Raw genomic sequence first — 23521 nt, 5'->3', positions numbered from 1 at the left:
TTTCATTAAAAGATGTATATTAACGACGTTGTTACACAACGTCTTTTGCATATTATATGAAGAAGAATATTAACAATGTCTTTTATATATAAAAATTAAATTGAGTTAAGTATATTTTTAGTCTCTAAATTTTGATGTGAATTTGAAATTTGTCCATGTCTAAAACCTTGATACACTTTAATTTTTAAACTTAAAAATTGAATATATATATATATATATATATATAGTCTTTTTTTAACTCAATTATGTTTGTTTACGTGTAAAAACATGCTTTCCAACAAATATTGAAGCGGAAACATATTAAATGGTGTAAACAACTCGAATATTAACATGAAACGTGTTTGACACGCCAAAATAATTTAATGTACTTTGATTAAAATGACTATATTCACTAATTTTAAGTTTGAGGACAAAAATGTATCAAAGTTTTGAATAGAGACAAAGTTCAAATTCGTTAAGTATGTTTCTAGTTATTGAACTTTGACACAAAATAATGTGACATCTAACATAAAAAATAAATAATTACAAAAGATAATCCTAAAGACCAACAATTATCTATAACAATATATAAAGAAGATTTCTTCTTTTGTGTCTACTTTTTGTTTTCCAATTATACCCTTAATTATTATTTTAAAAATTAATTATTTTATAATTAGTTTATCTTTAACCATTTTTTTAAATCTCTTTTATTTTGAGTATTATTCTAAAAAACTTTTCTAAGAATTATTTTATTTAACAACTATTTTAAAATTTATTATATATATTTTAAAAATAAATATTATTAATTTTGTCAAAATTAAAAAATCAAACACACGTGACAACTCCTGTCTTTTCGCTAATATCTAATAATTGTCATTATTTTTTGAATTGTGATAATGTAATGAAAGCCGAATCTTACACATATTTACTACCTAATGTAGTAATTAGCCATTAACGAAAATATATGCACTATGTGGTCGAGCGTTCACTTTTTTTTTTATGATAACAAAAGATAAAAATAATTAAGGTTAAGCAATCAAATGGAAAGAAATTATTAAATTTAAAAAATAATCACTAAAATAATAAAATATTTGAATCCTATGTATTAACTTCTCTTTTATAGGAGATGGTTTGATCCGCAAAAGATTAAAATTCTCGATAGAGAAATTGATCGATTGACAGGTCAAATATTTTTAAAAGGCGATGCAAATAAAATTAAACATATTTTGTAGAATCGATAGTAAATTCAAATTCAAATTAAATATTTCGAATCAAAAAATAATATGTGAATATTTGAATTAGTAGAACTAAATAAAATAAAAATTTGGATGAATTAGGAAGTCAATCATCCCTTACCCATGTTCAACCCATTTTTAAGCGGGCTAATAAATTTTAAAATTAAAAATAAACTTAACAAAGATCAAAATTCACTCGTGACATGTAATCAATCATCCCTAAAGAAATAGTCTACGTATCAATTGATCTAACATTTACATAAATGATTACTTGTAATAACTCATAACATGTAATAATTCAACTGTTCTCACTACTATTTCTCAAACATAACATAATTTATATATATATATATATATATATATATATATATATATATATATAAAATTTATTTATTTATATAATTCAGTACTTAGACTTATTTTTTGTATTGTGTATACCACTGAGAGTATATTCAAATATTATGTGTAAGCTTTATCCTAAATATAAGTTTAATGAGTTTTAATAAGTATGTATTGACTTATAAACTATTCTAAAATGAAATTTTGATTCAGAAAATAAAATGATGTTTTTTTGAAGAAATACTCAAAGCACATTTAACAGCCTACCAAAAACACTGTTGAAACATATTTGCACATAAAAAACGTGATTCTTGTGCGTTAGCAGAGGAGACAGTTAAATTATAAATATGTAATGTGTAAGTAACAGGTCAGACGAAGGTCGGTGTTGTTACCTTCCACCTTGACAAAGTTTGGAAAGGTGCATAGAACCAATACTTATTCTTCTCTTCATTATTTATCTTTACAAACAATCATTTCCTACTCAAACTAAAGATATGAGAATGGAATAATAACATATCTTCAAACCACATTAAATATTTAGCATTATTCAATATGTCAATTTGGAGTTCTAGATCAAAATATGAAATTTTAAAAGTTGCATTGCTAACATTAGAATAAAAAGTTTTTAATTATTTTTTACTGATATTTATTTAATGTAAGACTAATAAAAATGATAAAAATATACTTAATTGTATAGGTTAATGCGATTCCAGTTAGTAACCAAACTAAATTAATAATTCTAAGTCGCGTTTTGAAGACTTTTCAAGTCAACTATCGAAGCTCCCGATCTTTTTACTTAAATAGTTGGTATTGCTACTTTCTTTTGTAGGTTGATAGTTGAAGATTAGGTTCAGAATATTAACAAAACTAATTGAAGAAAAAAAATGTTAAAATTGAGTATGAGTATTTATTTCTTAATTATAAATTGGGGGAAATGTGGTGTTTTGTATATTATGCTCAAAGTTGATTTTAATTGATTTATTTAGTATTAAAAATTGGAAAATTGGTGAGCTTTATTATTGTCCCTTGGTAGAGTTAGCACGGGAAACAGACTACAAGTTGCAAAGATTTAAAATGCACTTTTTCTAGTGGTGTACTTACCACTTGTGCGTCTTATCCCCGACTTGAAATGAAGGGGAAAAAAAAAAGGTGAAAAAATAAAAAGGGAGAAAAAAAGGAATATGCAACAGGAAAAGAAGTTGGAAATGAGGTCAGTGTGTAATATATCACCAATCAAACAAACACATACTTCAATTAATGACTCGCTGTGGAGAAAAGTGTTGATCCAAATCGCATTCAATTAAATCGTTTCCAATTATTTAAATTTCAAAAAACAAACCTTTACTTGAATATAATATAGCGATAAAATAATATTTCATTGATCCATATTTTTTTCAAAAATTTCAAATAGATCTTAAGATTTTTTTTTTTAGTTTTAATTAGGTTTATATTTTTTAAAATACGTAATAATTAGGTCTATTTTGTTAATATGACATCAACGGTGTTAAAGATATACAACATGTTAGCTCCTATTTTTTAAATTTTTTTTATGTTTTTGAATTTTATTAAGTTTGTTTTTGAAAATTATTCATGTCACTTGTCACGTTAATATTGTATCAAGTCAATAAGGTGAAACGTGACACATCCTTAACACCGTTAACACAATAGTAACTGGATGAACCTAATTATTATAATTTTTTAAAATATGAATTTAATTAAGACTAAAAAAATCTTAAGACCTCTTTAAGATTTAAAAAAAAAACATGGACCAATAAAAAATTTTAACTACAAAATAATAGAATGCGTGTGGTGTAACCTGTAATTTCAATATAAACACATATTTTATGAAGTTTCACAAATATTAAGAAAACATTTTAAAAATCACTACAAAAAATATACCTCTACTAACGAATTAAAGTCTACTACAAAAAATATCACTTAATAATTTTAAAGATTATTAAACAAAAAAGTACACTGATCATATCTTATCTTGTTTATATAAAAACATTAAATGTGCACAGTATAATATAAATATAAAGATAAATAGGTTGAAAGATTTATATAAAAAATATCCTTGATTAAATAGAGTCCCCACAAACTCTTGGTCTGGATTCATGCCTGTAGTTGGGCGTTGATTGATCAATCTAACTGCCACTGTTTCCTTATTTTGATTTTTTGGATTTGACTCTTAATACGAAAGCAACAGTGACCACATCACCTTCACACTACGGTCAATGTTATTATTTGTTACTCTAAGAACAAATGCAACACGGTTTTCAATTAAAATATACGACTTTAAATTTTATTTTAATTACAAACCAATTGTGTACATAATTAACCTCAATCTAAATATTTATTACTTTTCACAACCTAATCTGGTAACTTTACCGTTGGGCTTGATTCTTCTTAACACGGTTTAACAGGATAATTAAACACTTTTATGTAGTAGATTTGTTGAAAATTTAAATATAAATCTAAGTCTCTTTAATACAAATAAAAAAGTTGAACAAATATATAAAAATAAATATTTACGGAATCTATTGTCATAATATTTTTAGTGGTGTTGTATATTTCCGATGATTTCTCTTCCGTAGAAACTCACCAAAATTCAATAACAATTTGACATGTCTTAAACTTGTGGGAAATTCATTTTTATTCGTTAGATTTAACTTCGTATGTTTTGAATATTATGAATGGATCTTGGCTATGATTTTAAGGAACTTTTGAAGTAAATGATTAAATTACTTTTTAAAGTAGTTTTAAAGAAAATGACCATTGTTTTTTCCAAAGTGTGAGATATTGACTGTTAGTCTCTAAAAATAGAAATTTGTATAAGGTTCTTTATATTCCATGACATAATTTTTTTTTTAGTTTTTATTATTTATTTATTTACTTTGTTTAGTTTCGTTATTATTAAAATTTTTAATTAAGATTCTTAACTTTTAAAGGTGTAATGTAACTATAGTTACTTCTCATTTAACAAATGGTAACATTATATAATAAACAATGAAATTTAAAGTTACGTACAATATAATTTAAGCGCAGAATTGATTAGTTTTACATTTTTTAAAACTGAATTATTTAACTAAACTTTTTAATGATAGAAATATTAAAATGAAAAAAAAATAATCAAAACATTTATTAATCCTAATTTTAATTAATAGCTATTTTAAAGGATAACAATACCAGGTTGGATATCTGTGTCACTCTCACATACTCTTTAATCAAATTAAAATGAGATTTTTGTCTCTTTATAGTTCCTCCAATTTAAATTTGATATTTATATCATATGGAAACTAAATTGAAACTCTTAAGAGTATAGTTTTTTTTGTCCTTTTATAGTTATTCCAATTTAAATTTGATATTTATCCATATAGCAGTCTATAGAAACTAAATTGAAACTATAAAAGAATATATTTGTTTTTGTCTCTTTATCCCAATACTCTTGAAAGCTCAAGTATATTATTTCTTAGAGAAGTTATATCATTTTTTATTCTCTACTTTTAGTTACAACCATTTGTTCACAAATTAATTAATTCAGTGAAAAGCGACGACGAATTTCAGCATTTTTAAGAGTAGTTTTAGAATGAAATGTCGTTTTCCGTTATTAATTAACATATTTAAAAACATTATTGGTTTAATTTGAGACAAATTTACTTGAGAACAACATTGTTGACGTGGAATTGAAGACGAAAATGTGATTCTTGGAGAACTGGTTACAACGGGGATCCATTCAAATTATTAGCATCAAAACATTTTTATTTTTATTTTTATTCAATTTGATGTTGGAAAAACTGAGAAGTGATACGGACAGTGGGAGGCTGCGTTTTATATGAATAAATAATAATATAGGGATGGAACAATGAAGACGAAAAGGTGTCGGTTACTTGTTTCACGTGGGGTCACTGTCAAATGGGCTAAAGAGTGGGCCCGGCCCATACCCCCTTCACGTGCGCCACTCGTCCAAACCACCCCCTTGTGGGCTCACTTGTCTGGTTGCAGCACCACTGTCCCGTGTGGTCCATTCAACTCATGTTCATCATCACCCCCACTAAACTCCTCTGCAGAGGACCCCACAGTGCTACCGTATGTATGCATAGTCAACACGACACAGCACAACACAACACTTATCGTATCATTCACCAACACTACTGCAATGAAGCACGCAAAAACATGTAAAGCAAATTGGTATGCATAGTAAGTAATTAATTTCCGACAGCAACATGTAACATATGCAGATGTTGATTTGGGGTTAGGACTCCACAAATCTAGTAAGAGATGGCATGTTAGGGTTTGGTCTCTAACTGTTTCTTCTCCTTTTAGAATCGTTATTTTGCCATCACATAGAAAGTTACCACCAACCAGAAAAATGAGATTGGATAAACCCGTTCCTTCATTTTCAACCTTTTATAATTATTTTACTATTCAGCATTAGTTGATAGTGCTCTCAATTCGGTTCCCGATGGAAGAAGAAATGGTAGGCTAGAATCCAACCTAGGCTACATCTTATGTTCGATGTGGTCCTGTCCTTTCTTTGTTTTATGCACTCTTCCATTTTTTTTTTATTTGCAGGATTGGCCTTAAGTTGGCACCAGTTATTTTCATTTACAAGTACACTGACAAATATCTCGTACGCGGACAGAAAAAAAAATCTTATTTATTTTTAGATTGAAATTATATACGGAATATATATTTGCATATTTTAGATTCTAAGTTAATTATTCCAATAAAATTTTAGTTATGGTTGAAGATATCCGTAACAGTGTAAAGTGGATCAATTTTAATTGGAAAATGAATTAAAGGGTAAAAACTAAGGTTTAAATATATATATTTTTTTAAATACTCTAATTTGATATAAAGTGGATTATATCAAACTAATATTTCATTTTTTTAAATAATTATTTAATGTTATTACGCCGAAGCATTAATTGAATTGAAATAATTATGTGTCAATTCATCGTACCTCTCGTTTGAATAGTATTTTTTATTAGAACTCGGAATCAACAATAAGAAGTTCTTAAAATATAGTTAAATTAAGGTGTTTGAAAAAGAAATGTATGATTAAATATAATAAACTTAGTTAAGACTTATTGCACTTCTATTTGAATATAGGTTTTAGATTTTGGGAAACACATTCGACAATTTTAAGTACGTTAACAAAATGTTAAGAACCTCCACAATTTCGTACATAGGTAAAAATATTAAACATGATAGAGATGATTGAATAACAATTTGTTTTTTGAATTTGATAAGTGTGCTCTCCTTACTTCTTAAATTTAACAGCACAAATAAAGTTATTAACTTTGTAATTTATTAATCTATTTAGTCCTTTGTTAGATCATCAATGTTAACATTAACGAAGCATAAGTGCGAACATCCTACATACATTACACGTTTGTAAGATTTAGTGTACATATTTAAGCTATAATGTGATTGGTACCTATATTTAATATGTCCCATTAGTTAGTCCTTTGTGGTTGTAAGAAGAGACACGAGGAATATGGAAATGTACGACGTCAATTTTGCTGAAATTTGTATGCATTTTTGTGAAATTGAGTCCAATAAAGTATAAGATTTATATGCATTTGCATCAAAATAGTTTAACTAGACGACCATTTAACATTTAATTAAAAAAATAAATTATAACAATAATTTTTACAACAAAGTTTAACTAGACAATCATTTAACATTTCACTTTTACTTTATTTCTCACTTACTCTCACTTTTCACCAATTTTTATTCTCTACATAACAGAATATTAGAAAATAAAAATAACAATCAAACCCATATATGAAAATGGAACGTTTTACTCGGCCGAAACTTGAAAGAACCCAAATAAATTACTTGCCTATTTTCATTTTGTGATGGGCTTTCAACTTCCACACCGTTACCTAAAATGAATGACTTTCAAAGCCCAAAGATGCAAAACTTAAAGTTGTTTACTGGATGGTTCTTTCTGCACCTCCTTAATTTCATTACACCCCATAATACATGAAAATTTCAATTTTATCCTCTAATTTAGGATTTTCATCTTGAGTTCAATAAAGCACAATATAAAGACCAAAATGTATCATCCAGAATATAAAATTAATATTTTAAATTATATATATTCCAAAATAAAAATATTGTATTGTGGAATACAAAATAAAAATATATTCCATATTACAAAGTGGGGGATGGGGAAGAAGAAGAAGAGGAGTGGGGAAGGAAAAAAATGGAGAGAAGAAAATAAAGATAAATGGATTATTTCATAAATGAGTTAGAGGTTGAAATGTAGAGGTATGGGAAGAAGCTGTCTCGTTTATTTATTTTACGTTCAGATTCTGCTTTTGGGCCATCCCTTGATTGAGCCCAAGTAATGATCGCATGACTGGACGCAAACAAGAAATCTATCCAAAAGAAATAAGTAACTTTCTCTCAAATGAGAGAAACAAGTAATGATTTCAAATTCATGAATTTAAATTATATACCGACTGTGAGAGTGTGAAAATATTTTTATATTGTCGTCTAATAATTGAATGTTTTGTATGTTGCTTTTATTAAATTTTATTTAAATCTTAAATTTAAAAACATGTAAAATTTCTTTTGTAGGAAAAAAATATAAAAAAAACATTTTCAATATAGAATAAGTCATAAAAAATATTTCATTCTAATTTATATATACCAGTAGAGATTATCTTAAAAAACCACTTCTAATATTTAATTAAATAGCAGTACGCTTGAGAGTTAAACTGTTATAGACTTTAAAATTATATGTATAAATTATAGACTTTTAAAGTGTAGCAACAATCATTGACATATTGTCAAAGACAATTCGTATTTGATAACATATTCGCTTTTCTTGTTCTGAAAAACCATATATTTCAAAAACATCACATTCACCTGTTTGATCGATCGTATAAACAGGATCTAAGATTGAAGTGATCCTGTTTTTATCATAAATAAATAGGATGACAGCTGCATATTTATCGAAATGCTAGATATTAGGAAAATTATGTGATCCCGTTTCATTTGCCTATCTATTCGAATCGAACCTTCTCTGAATGTTTTTCTCTGGCAAATACCTTATATCAAAACAAAGACAAACTACACTTTTATATACCAAAACTGGGCACAGACGAGAATGTCTCTGGTATTATCAGTATTTCCCTAAAATCTTCTGAAATAATAATATTCTTACCCTCTATTCAATCAATCCCCTATTCAATCCCAAAAAAAAAAAAACGTATTTTCTCAACCAATTCAAACTGGACTAAGGGGTACAAAAAAACAAACTAAAGAAAATAATCGTATGATAAATTACACAAATAAAAAACCAACCTTTACTTGACCCCTACAACCAGAAACCTAAAATATAGTGTATGATGGAAAGAAAATAGAAACTGAAGCGTGCATTTCATCCTCACAAAAAATCCTCCAAAGATAGGTCTGAGGGTACATCGTAGCCGAAAACCATAGAGTAATCGTCCAATTCATCAGAGGTGAACTTTGGGATCCTCCAGCTTTTTCCAACCTCACTGTCTTCTCCACTGGTTAGCAGCTCCAACACCTGTGTAAAACCAAAAACAAGGAAAAAAACATAAAATAAGTGTGATCATGTTGAGACCTCGACAAACTCAAACATGGCCTTTATTCTTCCCTCACCTCGCTCATTGGAGGACGCCACGTGGCAGTTTGTCTCACACAGTATGAAGCCGCCAGCACTACCCTGTACAGTTGCTCTCCATCATATTTACCTTCCATTCTTGGATCAGCAAGCTCGGTAATGTTCCCTGATTCCATTAAAGGCTTTGCCTATATGTAGTTATAAAACTTTATAAATTTCTTGCTTAACCAAATTTATAGATGCATGCATGTCTGGTGATAAATTCCTTATAACTTTACCATGGAACATACCCATAAGAGAAGGTTTTGTTTTGACGAATCAACAGGTCTCCGTCCAGTTACAATCTCCAAAAGTAGAATTCCAAATGCGAAAACATCTGTTTTCTCATCCACGATTCCGTGCATAAAGTACTCTGGCGCTAGGTATCCAAATGTGCCCTCTACGGGGATCACAGCATGGTGAGTCCACTTGTTAGGAAGCCACTTTGCAAGCCCGAAATCAGCAATCTAAATTGAGGTTGAAAATTTTAAAATGTAAGTTGATTGACTTGAACCACGACAAAACAATGCTGTTTTTCCAGTTCCAAAATGTTTGTATTTGATTATAATTCTATTTCTACCTGTGGTTCATAGTCAGGACCAAGAAGAACATTAGAGGCTTTAATGTCACGGTGAATTATTCGGTGTTTGCAACATTTATGAAGATAATGGAGACCCCTTGCAACACCAATGGCAATTTTGTACCTGATTGGCCAGTCAAGTGAATCTCCTCCTTTGCCTGATAATGATTCCAATGCATTTAATCTCAAATGACATAACAACCAATTCTTGCTGAAAAAATAAAATAAAACTTTGGAATACGAGGTTGTTTTTTACCATGCAATGAAGTTGCCAGATTTCCATTTTGAGAGTAATTGAAAATCAGATATAGCCCATTTTCAATGCAGCAGCCCACTAAAGTTGCAGTATTTGGATGACAGACATGTCCAATAACACCCAATTCCATAAGGAACTCTTTTTCCTTGTTAGGATCCTTGTTGTCCTTGGCCAACCTCTTCACAGCAATGGTTCGTCCATCTGAAAGATCACCTTTGTATACTTCCGAATAACCACCTCGTCCAACCAAATTATCTGTTGTTTTCATAAAAGAAAAAGGAAAAAAATTCCCATCAACACCTATTATTTTATATTATCTATCCTACCTTCATTTTTCTCTATTTTTTCTTTATTTAACTAGGCTCCCAGAAGCATATAAGATTGTCCAAAAATCATTTTGAAAGAAATCAAGAGTCCACAATAACATACCTTGGTGGAAGTCGTTGGTAGCATTGGATATCTGTTCGTAGCTGAAGCACTTTAACAAAGGCTGACGCTTTTCACTTCTGTAAATGTTCAAGTTTTTCCTTCTAAATGGTGAAGCAAGGAATGAGACTATGAACCTAAAGGAGAACTGTGGTTTTATCTTGGATCGGCTCTTGATCTTAGAATCCATCGATGGGGTATAAGTGGTGCTTGAGACCCTAGTGCTAAAGGTATCATCTTCTGTGCTGTTTGATTGTCCCTCTAGACCATTCAGTACTGTTCTTGGTGAACGGTTCTGAGCCTTGATTCCTGAGATATAATCCTCCAGAACAGGGGAGACACCCTTTTCACATTGTTTTCCCTTCTTAAACCATCTTGAATTTTGTTGTCTGTTATCTACTAGTGAAAAGATACAAGTTACCATATTTAAGGGACTTGTCCACCATTGTAATTTCTATTTTGTTAAATTATTTCTGAGAACTGAATTACCTTGAAAAGGAGCTGAATTTGGTTTGACACTTTGATCTGTCTTATCACGTCTTCGGACTGAGACCATTGTGCACCCTTCATGTGCATGCTCAAAGCAATACCTGGTAATTCCTTTAGAAGTTCCATTTCTAAGAAATAACAAAAAAAAAAAAACATGAATTTGGTCTGTCTTGCATGATTTTCATACAGAAAATTGACAACTGTTACTATATCATTCAGTTCATACTTATTAGTTTGGTTTCTTGAGCCACGAATAAGAAGAAAGTCAGCGTTGATGGACTTGGTTTCCTCCACTAAACCTTCACCAACTGTGGAATTGAGTGCCACCCTTGCCTCCAAATTAACCTGATAATGATGTTTTCATGATAATTCATTTGATTCTAGACTTAACAAGCATGGTGTACTCTAATGGCTATATAAGATTATTAAAAGATTGACCGATTTTAAAGATTATAATCGTATATTTGATCCTGGCGAATTTACCTGCTTAGACCAACAGGTCTGTGCAAATTCTCCAAGCACAGATATAACATATGCTTTTGCTTGTCTAAGTTGTGATTGTCTTTTTCTGACGGAGACTCGCTTCTTCTTGTCAACAGTAACTGAAATTTAACAGATTCGCTGGCTATTACAACACTAAACATTCACAATATGAACAAATGTATCAAAAAATCGTCAATCATTCATGCTAGAATCTTAAGTTTAGTGAACTTCATCAAAACACCATTGAATACGTGATAACTTGATAATGCAGGAATTAGTAATAAGTAATACAAGGTTAAATGGTTCAAACTTTTCAATTGGGGTGGAAAAATAGTGACTAACCAAGCACATGAACAGCCACAATGGTGTCATTTGGATTGGCCAGAACTGTTATTGCCCATGAGAGAAGGTCCTTGCTGTCCTCCGGGTTTAAGGAGAGGCCAATGAGTATTTTGGCAGGGGAGGGAAGTACCATTTTGAAATGAAAATTGAACAACAGGTTCAGTCACTGTTGTGAATGTGTGCAGAGAAATGAAATTATTTTCTCTGCTAGTTCTTGTCACACACAGATGAATGCACTGTGAGCTTAAGAATAAGTAGCGTAAGGAAGAGCATGATTAAATTCAGTTAGGGGTGTGAGGCCAACGGCCAACCTCATGTCCAATTCTTGTTGGAGAAGCATGAAAAGAAAAGCCTTTAATAGTGGCAATAGGAAAACTGATTAAACTCTATTTCTCTCTCTGGTGACAATTAAGTGTTGTAGTAGTTGGGTGCTTTGGGGTATAAGCAAAGGTGGTGGGCACATATTTGATTTATCTTGCTATGTAAGCCACAAATGAAGCTCCCCTTCAATTTTAGTAAGCAAAGTACCTTTTTCTTCTTTTATTTTATTCTTCTTTCTTTTTTACTTCCATTTGGTGTGAAACACTGTGTGGCTATTTGCCACTCTCTTAAAAAAGAACTTCACTCATCACTTCAACATCAATGAAACTTCGAGAGGACACTAACTATCTTCTCTTTTCTGATGGATGAAGTGGCAACATTTCTGATAGAATTTTAGCAATAAAAGTTTGAGCCAAAATCTATTACAAATATACTAGTTGGTTCTCATAACATGGAAATTCTCAGAACCGATGGCCCTTCCAGTGTGCTCTGAAAGAGTGGATTCCTTTATAATTTTCTCCCTTCCAAGGAACACAAGGTCATTCTACATCCCAATTATTGCTTTTTTCTGAACAAGAATTTTCCCCTTCTGAATAAGCATGTGCGACTTTCACTTCAAGATTCGTTAAATAATAATGCCGATGTTACACAACTCAGAAGTATAAAAAACTGGAACATGTGATGCTCTTCTAGCTCTCATTTGGATTGCTACAAAAACAAAAAAGAAAACTGGACTTTACATGGTACAAGTAACATTATTTTATACATGAATCAATTAATACGTTCACACAATATACACAACCTTAAAGTAAATGTGGCATATAAAATTGCATTATTTGGTGCTGAATTATTTGATGCGACACTAGAATGTGCTAATGCAGGTTTGGATCACAGACTCAAAATGAAAGTGGTAATGTTTTGATGAATTGACAAAACTTTAAATTCTAAGCTAAAATGACAGAAATTTTGCAATTGTGCTAGCATCCAAAAATGGTGCATAAGACTTGACAACGGATTGCCATACCTAACGTTGGAGTTGTGAAGGCAAGGGATTGGGATTATGGAACTGTCGAGACATGGATAAGCCATCTTTCAAACCCCACACCTCGAAAGTTTAACGACAGTTTCACCTTACTCTTAAGCTCTATGCGCTTCACTTTTTCGGAAAAAACAAAATTAAATTGGAAACATATGAAGAATGCCTTAATTTAAAGCAAAAGAATATACGGTTCAAGTTCGTTAATATATCTTCGTTTCAAAAATCCATCAACAATTCAACGGTTAACATTGTTATTCTGATTTAACATTATCAGGACATTAGTTACAATTCTGGTTGAGTTTATGGTTTCAAAGTACTGCAAAGAAAAACTTAATTGAAAGAGTAAGTTGTTGGTATAAACAAAGAACAAACCATAATACAAGTTTGAACTAAATTTAAAGCATTTTAAGATTGTTTTGTCACTATTTGTGTTTGCCACAATTTACTGATTTACGGTCGTTGTTTTTTGTATTAAATAAAATTCAATAAAGTTTACCTTATCTCAACTTAAAAAAAGATAGTTTCTTTTATGTTTAATTATTATTTTGCTTGCTTTTGATATTATTTTATAATAATAATTTTCTTAATTTAGTCCAAATTTTATTTAAAAGATTTTAATAAATTTTTTCATTAAATTGATATTAACAATTTGGAAGGTCATTTCTGTTTTTTTTTTCTCTCTCTTTACCTTTCATCTATGAATAGCAACATAAATCATTATTCAATATCATAAAATTGTTCTTTTCAATTTTACAAACTATATATATCTTTTTATTCTACAATGGGTGTCTTGTAATTTATGATATTTCACGATTACTTGTGTAAGACCCCTTTTTGTTTTAAAAAAGTTTGAGCTGATTTTATTAAAGGATTCAGGGTCAGCCCACTTGTTATCTCCAAAATTTCTCTTCTAGCCACTTACTTTCATATGTCTCATTTTCAAAAATAGTTCCCCTTCTCCCTCACAGTTCTCAAGCAGAAAGCTCTGCTACGACATAAGCTTTTTCCTCCTCCGAACTTATTAAACGTTCTTCCTCCACGTAAGTCAATCCCTACTTCTGTTCCACTTCCGGTTTTTTTTGTTCCAAAGCTTTGGTCCCATTTTGTCTTTGTCTTAGTCTTATTTTCGCCAGTTTTCCAGCTCTGTAAGTTGTAGTCGTGCCGTGGTGCTCTTCTTTCGGGGTCTGTTGTTGGGTTAGCATCTTTCAAGGTAAGGGAAGCTAGAACTCTTTCTTTTTCTTTGAAATAGATTGTACTTATTTTCGTTATGGAGTGTACTGAGTATGTTCGATTGATAATTGCATTGAATGAGGATGAATTTCATGTTTGGGTATCTATGGGTTAGAGAATTTTAGGTAGTTTAGAATGCAATTGGAATGATAGATATCGATTGTTGCAATTGTTTAGTTTGTTATCATTTATAAACCACTTTCAAATGAGTTTGAGAAGATAAAAGTGCAAGATACAAAAGTGTGCAGTGGAACAAGTCAAAATCTCACAACCAAGAAGCATAGGGTGTGGCACTACTCATTTTCCTACACTGCACACCTTTCGTAAAATGAAGGATCACACTTCGCTAACCGTTAGATCAAGCTGAAATTTTAACAGCTGATCCTAGACACATAGTTCTTGACTTTGACCAGTCAAATTTTGAATCGGTAGTCTGTAGTGAGAGCAGATTTTATCGAAAGGTCCCTGTAGTTTTGGTTGTTGACAACATTGACCTTTGGTGTTTGTTTGATGCATTAATTTCTCTATAGTTATTCAATTAAGTTGGTTCTTTTTGCATTTGGTTCTTGATTCAACCATCTTTAATTTGAATATAAATACAAAATTTTTAGATCTTTACACAAGCTGCAGTTTTATTTCTAAAATCCCAAATTGTTTGCATAATGTGTTGTTAAGTTGGAATGGATAAAAGTTATAAGAATTAGTTATTTTCTAAGAGAGACATATGTTGTATGGTTTTTAATATGTGTTTTAAAATTCTTGTGTGAGAATATAGGAGATTCAATAGGGGAAATCCTATTTGATTTAAGGCTTAATTATCATTTTGGTCCCCTAATTTGTTGGGTTAGTTCATTTTGGTCCCCTTATTATTTTTTGGTTCAATTTAGTCCTCTAATTCTTTAAAAGGTTCAATTTGGTCTCTGCCGTTAAGTATACGTTAACACCGTCCCCGTACATGCCACATGTCATTTTGTGGAATTTTCATTTTTTTTTAATTTTTTTTTAGTTTTTTATTTAAAAAATAAACTGCCACGTGTCACCTTATGGTTGTGATCATTGATGTAAGGAGTTAGTACTGGAGGTTTATCTTAATACTCGAATGTTCATTCAAGACTCATGTAGAGTGGAATGAGTAATGTGGTGAGAGGGTAGGAGGTCCTGTCTTTAATAACAGTCTCAGAGTTCTTATGACGGTTAAAGGAACCAACCTTGTGTGGTAGGGTAAAACTCATTGACGGTGATTCTATAAGTAGTAGATGTCACCACAAGTGCAAACCACCAAAAATCATATATCAATGTCTAGATCCGGATAATTGAATCTAGAGTGTCATGTGTGTGTAATTCACTTGAATATCTCTAATTTTTTTTAAACTAATTGTAATTACATGATAATATCTAGTTATTGAAAAAGAGGAAAGAGGACTTATTTTTTCACAAAACCTTTGGTTGTAAGGATGAGTGATAATGGAAGCAAGATCAAGTGTTTTGGTGGGTAAAAATGATAAAAATAATTAAAAAAAATGAGAGTGATTATGAACTAACTCTCTGCGTGAGTAGATTATGATCTTGAATCTGTTAATATTTATGAATTATGCATGTATTTAATTATTGTTCTTGGAGAATAATTGAGTCATTGATTTGAGTTTATTCGATTCCTGAGATCATATATGAATATAAGAATTTGAGGGAAAAGTTAATTTATAACTAATACGTCATTATATATATTTTGTAAATTCAATGTTTTGGGTATATATTTTAAGTTTAAAATTGTAAATATATTAACATTTTTTATATGTTTGTTAAGTGAGATATTTTCGATCTTAACTTTAATTAATATTTAGTTGATGGTGCACATAATAAATATTTATTATTATAAAATTATACTATAATTGAAAGAATAAGAATGGATGAATGATGTAATTGATAAAATAATTATTTAGTATCTTAACTATTTTAATCAAAGTATAAATTATTTAAAAAAAATACTAAATATTTTAAGATATTTAAAAATTCGATATTAATTTTCGTTGACACTTAGTTATTTAATAACTCTCGATAATAAAATATCTAGGTATTAGAATTTAGGATATTAAGTGAAGTTAATTTATCGTAAAGTAGTATTAAAAATTCAAAAGACTCTCTCAATGAATCACTTCTCCCGTGTATCATAACTAAGGATTGGGGAAAATCATATTGATGCAAAGTTGTATAAAAGGAAGATCTGTCTTAAAAGAATAGGATGAAATGATTATATTGGTCATTACTAAAATTTTATACTTAGAAGTTGGAAATTGATCAAATTAGCGATAGATAAAAAAGGCTTAAAAGAAAAACAAGTTCATTACACACACATATATAAGGGTTTAACCGATTTTCTTGTAGTCCCCACGCTTATATGGATCCTTCATGTTTTGTACTTCAATGGCACTGAAAACACCATAACTAGCAGTTGCATCATCAAGTTCTTCATCACTAGGCTCATCAAGTGCCAATAGTTCTTCACTGTACTTGATACTGTCTATCCTCGTCACACTCACTTTCTTCTCTTCAGATTCTTGCCCTTTAAGAAGCTTAACCACTTGCTTCATGTTCGGTCGTTTTTCAGGCTCACTCTGCACGCAAAGAGCAGCCACATTTATCGCTCGTTTCACTTCGTTTTCATCAAAATTCCCTCTCAGTTTTGGATCAACCACCTCTCTGAACTTTCCTTTGCTTATCAGAGGCTCGGCCCACTCAGTTATCGTTCTCTTAAGCCCACCAGGGAGCTTCTCAATGGGCTTTCTTCCACTCACAAGTTCCAACAGCAGAATTCCAAAACTATACACATCACAACTTTCCGAGACCTTGCCCCACATCGCATATTCAGGTGCCAAATATCCCAACGTACCCTTCACACGGGTAGTCATATGGCTAACCCCTTCTGGGATTAGTTTTGCAAACCCAAAATCCGCAACCAGAGGCTCAAACTCTGAATTCAAAAGCACGTTACTCGCTTTCACATCCCTGTGTATGATGTGTGGTGTCACCTCACTGTGCAAGTACCTACCATCAACATCCAATTTTACAATTTCAAACATTATTATAACTTTTCAGATAGTTCATTGAATGGGTGTGGGTGAAACTTACAGAAGGCCTTCTGCAGAACCAATTGCAATGTTGATTCTCCTTTGCCAGTTGAGTTGCACTTCAACAGCAAACTGGCCATGGAGATGAGAAATGAGGCTGAGATTTGGCATGTAATCGTACACTATGAGGCGTTGATCGTCCCCAACACAATAGCCTCTGAGACCCAGCAAGTTTTTGTGCCTAACCCTTCCGAGAACTTCAACTTCTACAGCAAATTCCATCTCTGCCTTTGAGTTCATTGCTTTCAGTTTCTTCACCGCTATCTGCCATCATCATTAACGCATTAATTCAAACTCTAATTTTCACTATATGCCTGCTATATATTTCTATTTTTACCTGAAGACCGTCACTGGTTCTTCCCCAGTACACGCTTCCAAAACCACCTTCCCCAAGCTTGTTATCATCACTGAATCCGTTGGTAGCCGCATGCAGCTCCTTGTACGTGAATATTCTCCATGAATTGTTCACCACGCCAAATGATGTTGGCCTATGCAAAATCACACGGCTAATTAGTAAGATTGGTGGTCATGCCAATAACCACTATCAGACCTAATCATTAATTCACATAATTAAGAATGAAAATCAGAAAACAGTAATGGAAGAAACGTAATGTTGTTAGTGTTGTTACATACACTTCTTCGACCCTCTCTGAGACACAGCAACTGAATGAGGATCCCATAATCGGAACAATGTGATGGGACGAAATTGAGAACAAGTTAAGGAGCTTGTGTCCAATGAAAAATTTGCGTTTTAAAGTATAGAACAGTGGTTTTGGTCCACTGAAATCGCACGTGCATTTGTTGCCGGCCGAACGACTTTGGCCGGCTAACCCAAGTTTTGACTTTAAGTTTGCTTGAAAAACTATGACAACTTAAAATGAATAGATAAATAAATATATGTGTATTTGACTAATTGTAACATCACATAATATGCCCTTTAGATTCCTCGAATTGGTCAAGCCTCAAGACTATTATTGTCTACAAGGAGTTAACTCCACCAAGCTGTTCTTTTTCTTTTTTTTCCCTTTTCAGGAAAGAATTGAAGGTTAATTATTCATGCATCCAATTTTTTGGTACGGATTTATGTATAAGTTTTTCATTACATATATGTGAGTAAAGTCAATTGAAGGACGCATGATCTATATTTTAGTTTCGTTTCTAATATTTATTTGAGGCAGGATCATCGATTCAATTTGCTTGAGATATGTAATTGTAAAAATGTGTGCTCTTGTTAATTTTATCATTTTAAGATTGCGTCATTTTTTTCAATTTACTAAAACGACACCCTAATAATCCGAAACTGTGATGCCTCAACCTGTCACGCTCAATTCTGATCTCAATCACCAAAATCTCATCCTTCCCCTTCACAAGTTTCTTCCGTTACCATCTCAAACCATTAATACAGAACATTAAATTCATGCTACAAAATATTCTCGGTCAGGACTACCTGTAACTTATCTCTGAGATTACCACCATTGTAACATTTCACACACTACCTAAATTTGTACCTTGGTATAACCTCTTAAATCGACGCTACAGCCTTACCTGATGGAGGTTGAATTGAAGAACAATAACAATCTATTGGCTTACTTTATCATGTATCCCTACGAAAGCAAAATATCGATGGGAAATGAGTCTACAAAATCAGAATAGGTTGTTTAGGATTACACTTGTCTATAACAAAGTGAGTTATTTTGATGCATTTTAACTTCTTCAAAGTTAACTGATACTAGATTATTAAAGGTTAGGTTCTTCTGACTTCATGAAGAAGTTTATAGGTTCATGGACATATTTGGACAATTTTTTTTATAAATAAATACTAATAAAAAAAATAACAAATCAGTTTATTGATAAGCTAAATAAACTTATGCCTAAGCAAATATTTAAAAACTCTCTTGTTTTCTTTAAATTTTTTTTTAGTTTGTAATTAGCTTATGTTTCACATATTTTTTAATTTATTTTTTATTTAAGATATTTACAGGAAATTAATATACATAAAGAAAATAAATTAATTAAAACAAAAAAAATAATATTTTTCTCTCTCCTCAAATTATTTCGATTTCTCTTCTGAAATATCATTTACTCATGTTTATTTAAAAACAACACAAAAGCATTCAAAATAAGATAAACTAATGTTTTAAAAATCTAACATAAATGAATATATCAAAATTATATATTCTTTCATAGTTCATAAATCTATTCATATCTCATTCATACACATTTAATTCTTTCACTATATATAAAATTCAACTGCCTAAATTTGATTCCATTTGATATATATCTCATGTCATAAATCATCATTAACATCAATATCATATACACCTACTCTACCTTATATATATATATATATATATATATATATATATATATATATATATATATATATATATATATATATATATATATATATACCAGAGCATATTGTGTTGGGTCTCTCGAGATAGGATCACTGTGAATATACAACATCAAAATTAGATATAAGTCCAACCTACACATAAGGGATTGATATCACTCTTAACCCAAAACCTTAAGTCGGTGAGTTTATAACTCTTCATGATGCTCAAATTTCTCATTTTTACTCAATCTAAGATTTAGACTCACACTTGGATTCCTAACAATCTCCGCCTTAAGTGTGAGTCACTTCATATTGGTACTTCTCCCTCGAGTAGAAACATTTCAAGTCACGAGTCCCCTTTACTTGTAGAGTCGTTCATCTTAACAGGACACACTTATTTGATTCACTATCAAGAAGACTTACGATACAGGGACTCATCTGAACCTGTCACCACATGAACCAAGCTTTGATACTACTGTTGGGTCTTTCAAGAGAGGATCATTGGAGATATTCACCACTAATAAGACATGAGTCTAACCACACATGAAGGATTAACATTATTTTTAACCCAAAACTTTAAGGTGATGAGTTTATGAGTTTTCATACTTATATGGTGCTCAACTCTCTTATGTTTACTCAATATAAAATTTAAACTCACACTTAAATTTTCAACATATTATTTGTTGAAGATGATATTTTACGGTATTTTTATAAAATAAAGGGACAAATAAATCTAGTTTAAGACATATTTAATCTTTCTAAAAATTTAGAGGGAAGATAGATAAAAAAATATTTTGAAGATATGATAGATTTTTAATGAATGAAGTTTAAATAATTAAATAATTCTATTCATAAGTTTTTTAATTTAAATAATAAAATAGTAATCTTTATCTCATTTTTAGTGTAGAATGTGCTTTTCATCACAATTTTAGTATGATTTTAGAGTCATAATCATAAATAAAAAATGTAATGATAAATTTATTAATAAATGCAGTTTTTTAACAATATAACTGTAATTAATAATTAAATAACTTTTTTACAAAATTGCATTTTATCATTGTTTCTTTATATTGAGTTAATGAAAAAATGACTAAAAATTAAAATGCCATGTAGTGTTTTTTTTTCTTTCAATGGAGCAAACTTCATAAGATATTTCGACTTTAGGTTTTACAGATACAATATTGAACTTTAAAGATAGGAATGACAAAAAATCTTCCATATTTTTCGAATGAGTTCATCTTCAAAATTTTAACTGAATTAATCTTTTAAAATATGTGTAAATTTAATCATTTTAACATAATTATATTATCTTAGTCACATTATACCAAATTCGTTTTATTCTTCAATTTTTTTTGTGAAATTAAAGAAAATTAGTGATATGTAGGCAATTATACAACATTATACGATATATTGATCGGACAAGAAAATTAAAAGAATTGTTAAAATTAATGTCAAAGAATTTAAATATATAAGATTAATTTTTTTGGGATTGTTAAAATTTGTTGTACAAACATGATGCTAGTTTTATTTTAATCTAGGAAAAGTTATTACTAAATACGAATACCAATTTTCCATGTCTTACTTTTCGTTTACTTATTTATTTCACTTCGTTTTGTTAAAAGAAAAAAAAAAAAAAAAAACTGGTTGTCATAGAAGGTTTAAGCTCTGATATTTGGTTTGAAGTTTGTTCTTAAAGTGGCGAAGAGAAGCAGAGTCGTATTAAGATGCCAATTGTAAGTTGTGAGTGATCTTGAATATTAGTCAACTTCTCTGATGCATCTCAATTACTAAATGACAATCAAATTCATATGCTTGCATTTGTATGTTTGTGCATTTAATTGCCTCTGTCCTTTCGTTTCAAAATTTACAATTCCATATTCCAAATCTTCAACTATTAATCTCAATTTTTTTTCTTAACTGACTTTAAGTTCATATTTCTGATGCTTACTTTTTTTATTTATGATATAATCTCTTTACATTCTACTCTAAGGACAAAATATCAAAACTAGATATGAATCAGAGATGACAATTGTTGCATTTGTTTGCCAATTATCAAAACCCATTTTGTCTTATCTGGACCATTCTAAAGACAAAAGAAAAGCCTTTCGCTTTCTGCAGCCCAAAAATTTCTAACTGCACTCAAATATTTTAAAATGACCATTTCAACCTTTTCAGATCACCTGTTTAAGAAATCTCCAGAACAAATTTTCCATAATTTCGTTTTCTGGAACAAATGTTCTAAAACATGAAATATTTTTTGGAATGAGTTCTCTAGAAGAACATTTTTAGAACTAGATTTTCTGAACAAAATTTCCATACATATGACATGCATTGTGAAACATTCCACTAAACCCAATGTTTTACTCTTTATCTTCTTCTCGAAGCGCGTAGCAGAGAATATAAGTGCAGCATGAAAATATTTTAATTTTTTTTAATACTATGGCGGTGCAAGTAGCAATCATGGTGTACGTGAAGCAAAAGTCGAAAATGCTTACTTTTTAATAATAGTCACATTTTGGTTCAGCCCATCAGAATGGGTTGAAAAACTAAAATAAGATTTCTAGTTTCAGCCAACCATTTTTAACACATGTCCAAGGTATTAATGTTTTTCTTACGTAATATCGATTTCTAAAACTGAAATTTGGTTTCAAATACAATTTAGGAGCTTTTCCCAAAGCTCTTCAATGAATAAACTTAGTCACAACTCTACATTTTCAACCGTATTTGAAAGCTATATTATGCGTTTGATTAACTTTTAACAACTTTTTTAAATTAACCATTTTATTGAAGCAACGTCATTTCATTAAAAATAATTCAAATTCCGTTAAAAATGGAACAATAACGATAACAACAATAATAATAATAAATAATAATAATAATAATTAAATATGTTTTTCAATAATGAAATTTGTTTATGAACTAACTTCAATACTTTTTTGTTCTTAAATTTTTAAAATAGATAAATATAATCTAAGTTACTTTTTATAGTAATTGATTTGAAATGACTATATTCATTTATTTATAAAATTTGAAGGTTAAAATGTATCAAAATTTTAAATATGAATGAATTCATATTTTATGTCAAAGTACAAGAATTAAAATCATATTTAACCTTAATAATAATAATAATAATAATAATAATAATAATAAAACGATAAAAATCTAAATAAGTTTAGGATAAAAAGTTGCCTTAACATTAGGCCATTTATATCACTTTAATTGTTACCTCTTCCAGAAGCGTCTTCATTGTCATTTTGAAGAGCGTGTTTAGCTAATACGTTCCTTAAAGACATGCGTTCTAACATTTTGTCAGAACATACATCTTTTAAGGTGAATGCTAACAAGTGACATAAAAGTACTGTTTAATGTGTAATTAATTAACGCTAAACTTTGCAAAAGTTTATAAGTAACGGTAATATTAAATAAATTATAATTTTAGTAATTATTAGTAGAACAATGATATTTTGACTCTCACAATTTGACTCCCATTTTATACTACCAGATGGTGTTTAGTATTGGACATCGATTCCTTCAAAGTAAAAAAAAATAGTAATACATTAATCAATGCTCCACAATAAACCAAATCAAGGAGTATAAGATAGGAGTTAAATTGTGGGAGTCAAAATATGATTTTCCTTATTAGTATATTTTTACTTTATTTAGAGGCTACAAATTCCATAAATATTATATATTTGTA

General features: G+C 30.0%; 2 protein-coding genes across 3 annotated transcripts; both read right to left on the bottom strand.

Moving 5' to 3' along the window:
• Positions 1–8839: 8839 nt before the first annotated feature.
• LOC114176975 (probable receptor-like serine/threonine-protein kinase At5g57670) lies at positions 8840–12080 on the bottom strand. 2 transcript variants are annotated; one of them, XM_028062178.1, is made up of 10 exons: positions 11775–12080; positions 11433–11551; positions 11176–11294; positions 10950–11077; positions 10464–10859; positions 10035–10289; positions 9779–9936; positions 9450–9665; positions 9198–9347; positions 8840–9102 (listed from the first exon to the last, which is right to left on the bottom strand). In XM_028062178.1, exons 1-10 carry the CDS (start codon positions 11905–11907, stop codon positions 8956–8958), a joined length of 1821 nt encoding a protein of 606 aa, XP_027917979.1. In that variant the 5' UTR covers positions 11908–12080; the 3' UTR covers positions 8840–8955. The 2 variants fall into 2 exon arrangements, with proteins under 2 accessions (XP_027917979.1, XP_027917980.1); XM_028062179.1 differs by having other exon boundaries at positions 10464–10856.
• A 4620-nt stretch (positions 12081–16700) lies between these two features.
• LOC114175550 (PTI1-like tyrosine-protein kinase At3g15890) lies at positions 16701–18169 on the bottom strand. Its single transcript, XM_028060303.1, has 4 exons — positions 18123–18169; positions 17827–17977; positions 17491–17753; positions 16701–17406 (listed from the first exon to the last, which is right to left on the bottom strand). Exons 1-4 carry the CDS (start codon positions 18167–18169, stop codon positions 16728–16730), a joined length of 1140 nt encoding a protein of 379 aa, XP_027916104.1. The 3' UTR covers positions 16701–16727.
• Between the last annotated feature and the right edge of the window lie 5352 nt (positions 18170–23521).

The sequence above is a fragment of the Vigna unguiculata genome, chromosome 3, assembly GCF_004118075.2.
Source record: "Vigna unguiculata cultivar IT97K-499-35 chromosome 3, ASM411807v1, whole genome shotgun sequence".
Taxonomy (NCBI): Eukaryota; Viridiplantae; Streptophyta; class Magnoliopsida; order Fabales; family Fabaceae; genus Vigna; species Vigna unguiculata.
This window is presented reverse-complemented; position numbering and strand designations above follow the sequence as displayed.

What these genes read in the sequence shown, in the direction of transcription:
- LOC114176975 (XM_028062178.1), bottom strand. Translation starts at nt 11,907, where the DNA reads ATGGTACTTCCCTCCCCTGCCAAAATACTCATTGGCCTCTCCTTAAAC. An exon ending in TCAAGAAACCAAACTAATAA is followed by an intron (nt 11,078 to 11,175) that starts GTATGAACTGAA and finishes GTTATTTCTTAG; the next exon opens with AAATGGAACTTCTAAAGGAA. An exon ending in GTCCTGACTATGAACCACAG is followed by an intron (nt 9,666 to 9,778) that starts GTAGAAATAGAA and finishes ACCTCAATTTAG; the next exon opens with ATTGCTGATTTCGGGCTTGC.
- LOC114175550 (XM_028060303.1), bottom strand. Translation starts at nt 18,169, where the DNA reads ATGGGATCCTCATTCAGTTGCTGTGTCTCAGAGAGGGTCGAAGAAGT. An exon ending in GAACCAGTGACGGTCTTCAG is followed by an intron (nt 17,754 to 17,826) that starts GTAAAAATAGAA and finishes TGATGATGGCAG; the next exon opens with ATAGCGGTGAAGAAACTGAA. An exon ending in GGTTCTGCAGAAGGCCTTCT is followed by an intron (nt 17,407 to 17,490) that starts GTAAGTTTCACC and finishes TGTTGATGGTAG; the next exon opens with GTACTTGCACAGTGAGGTGA.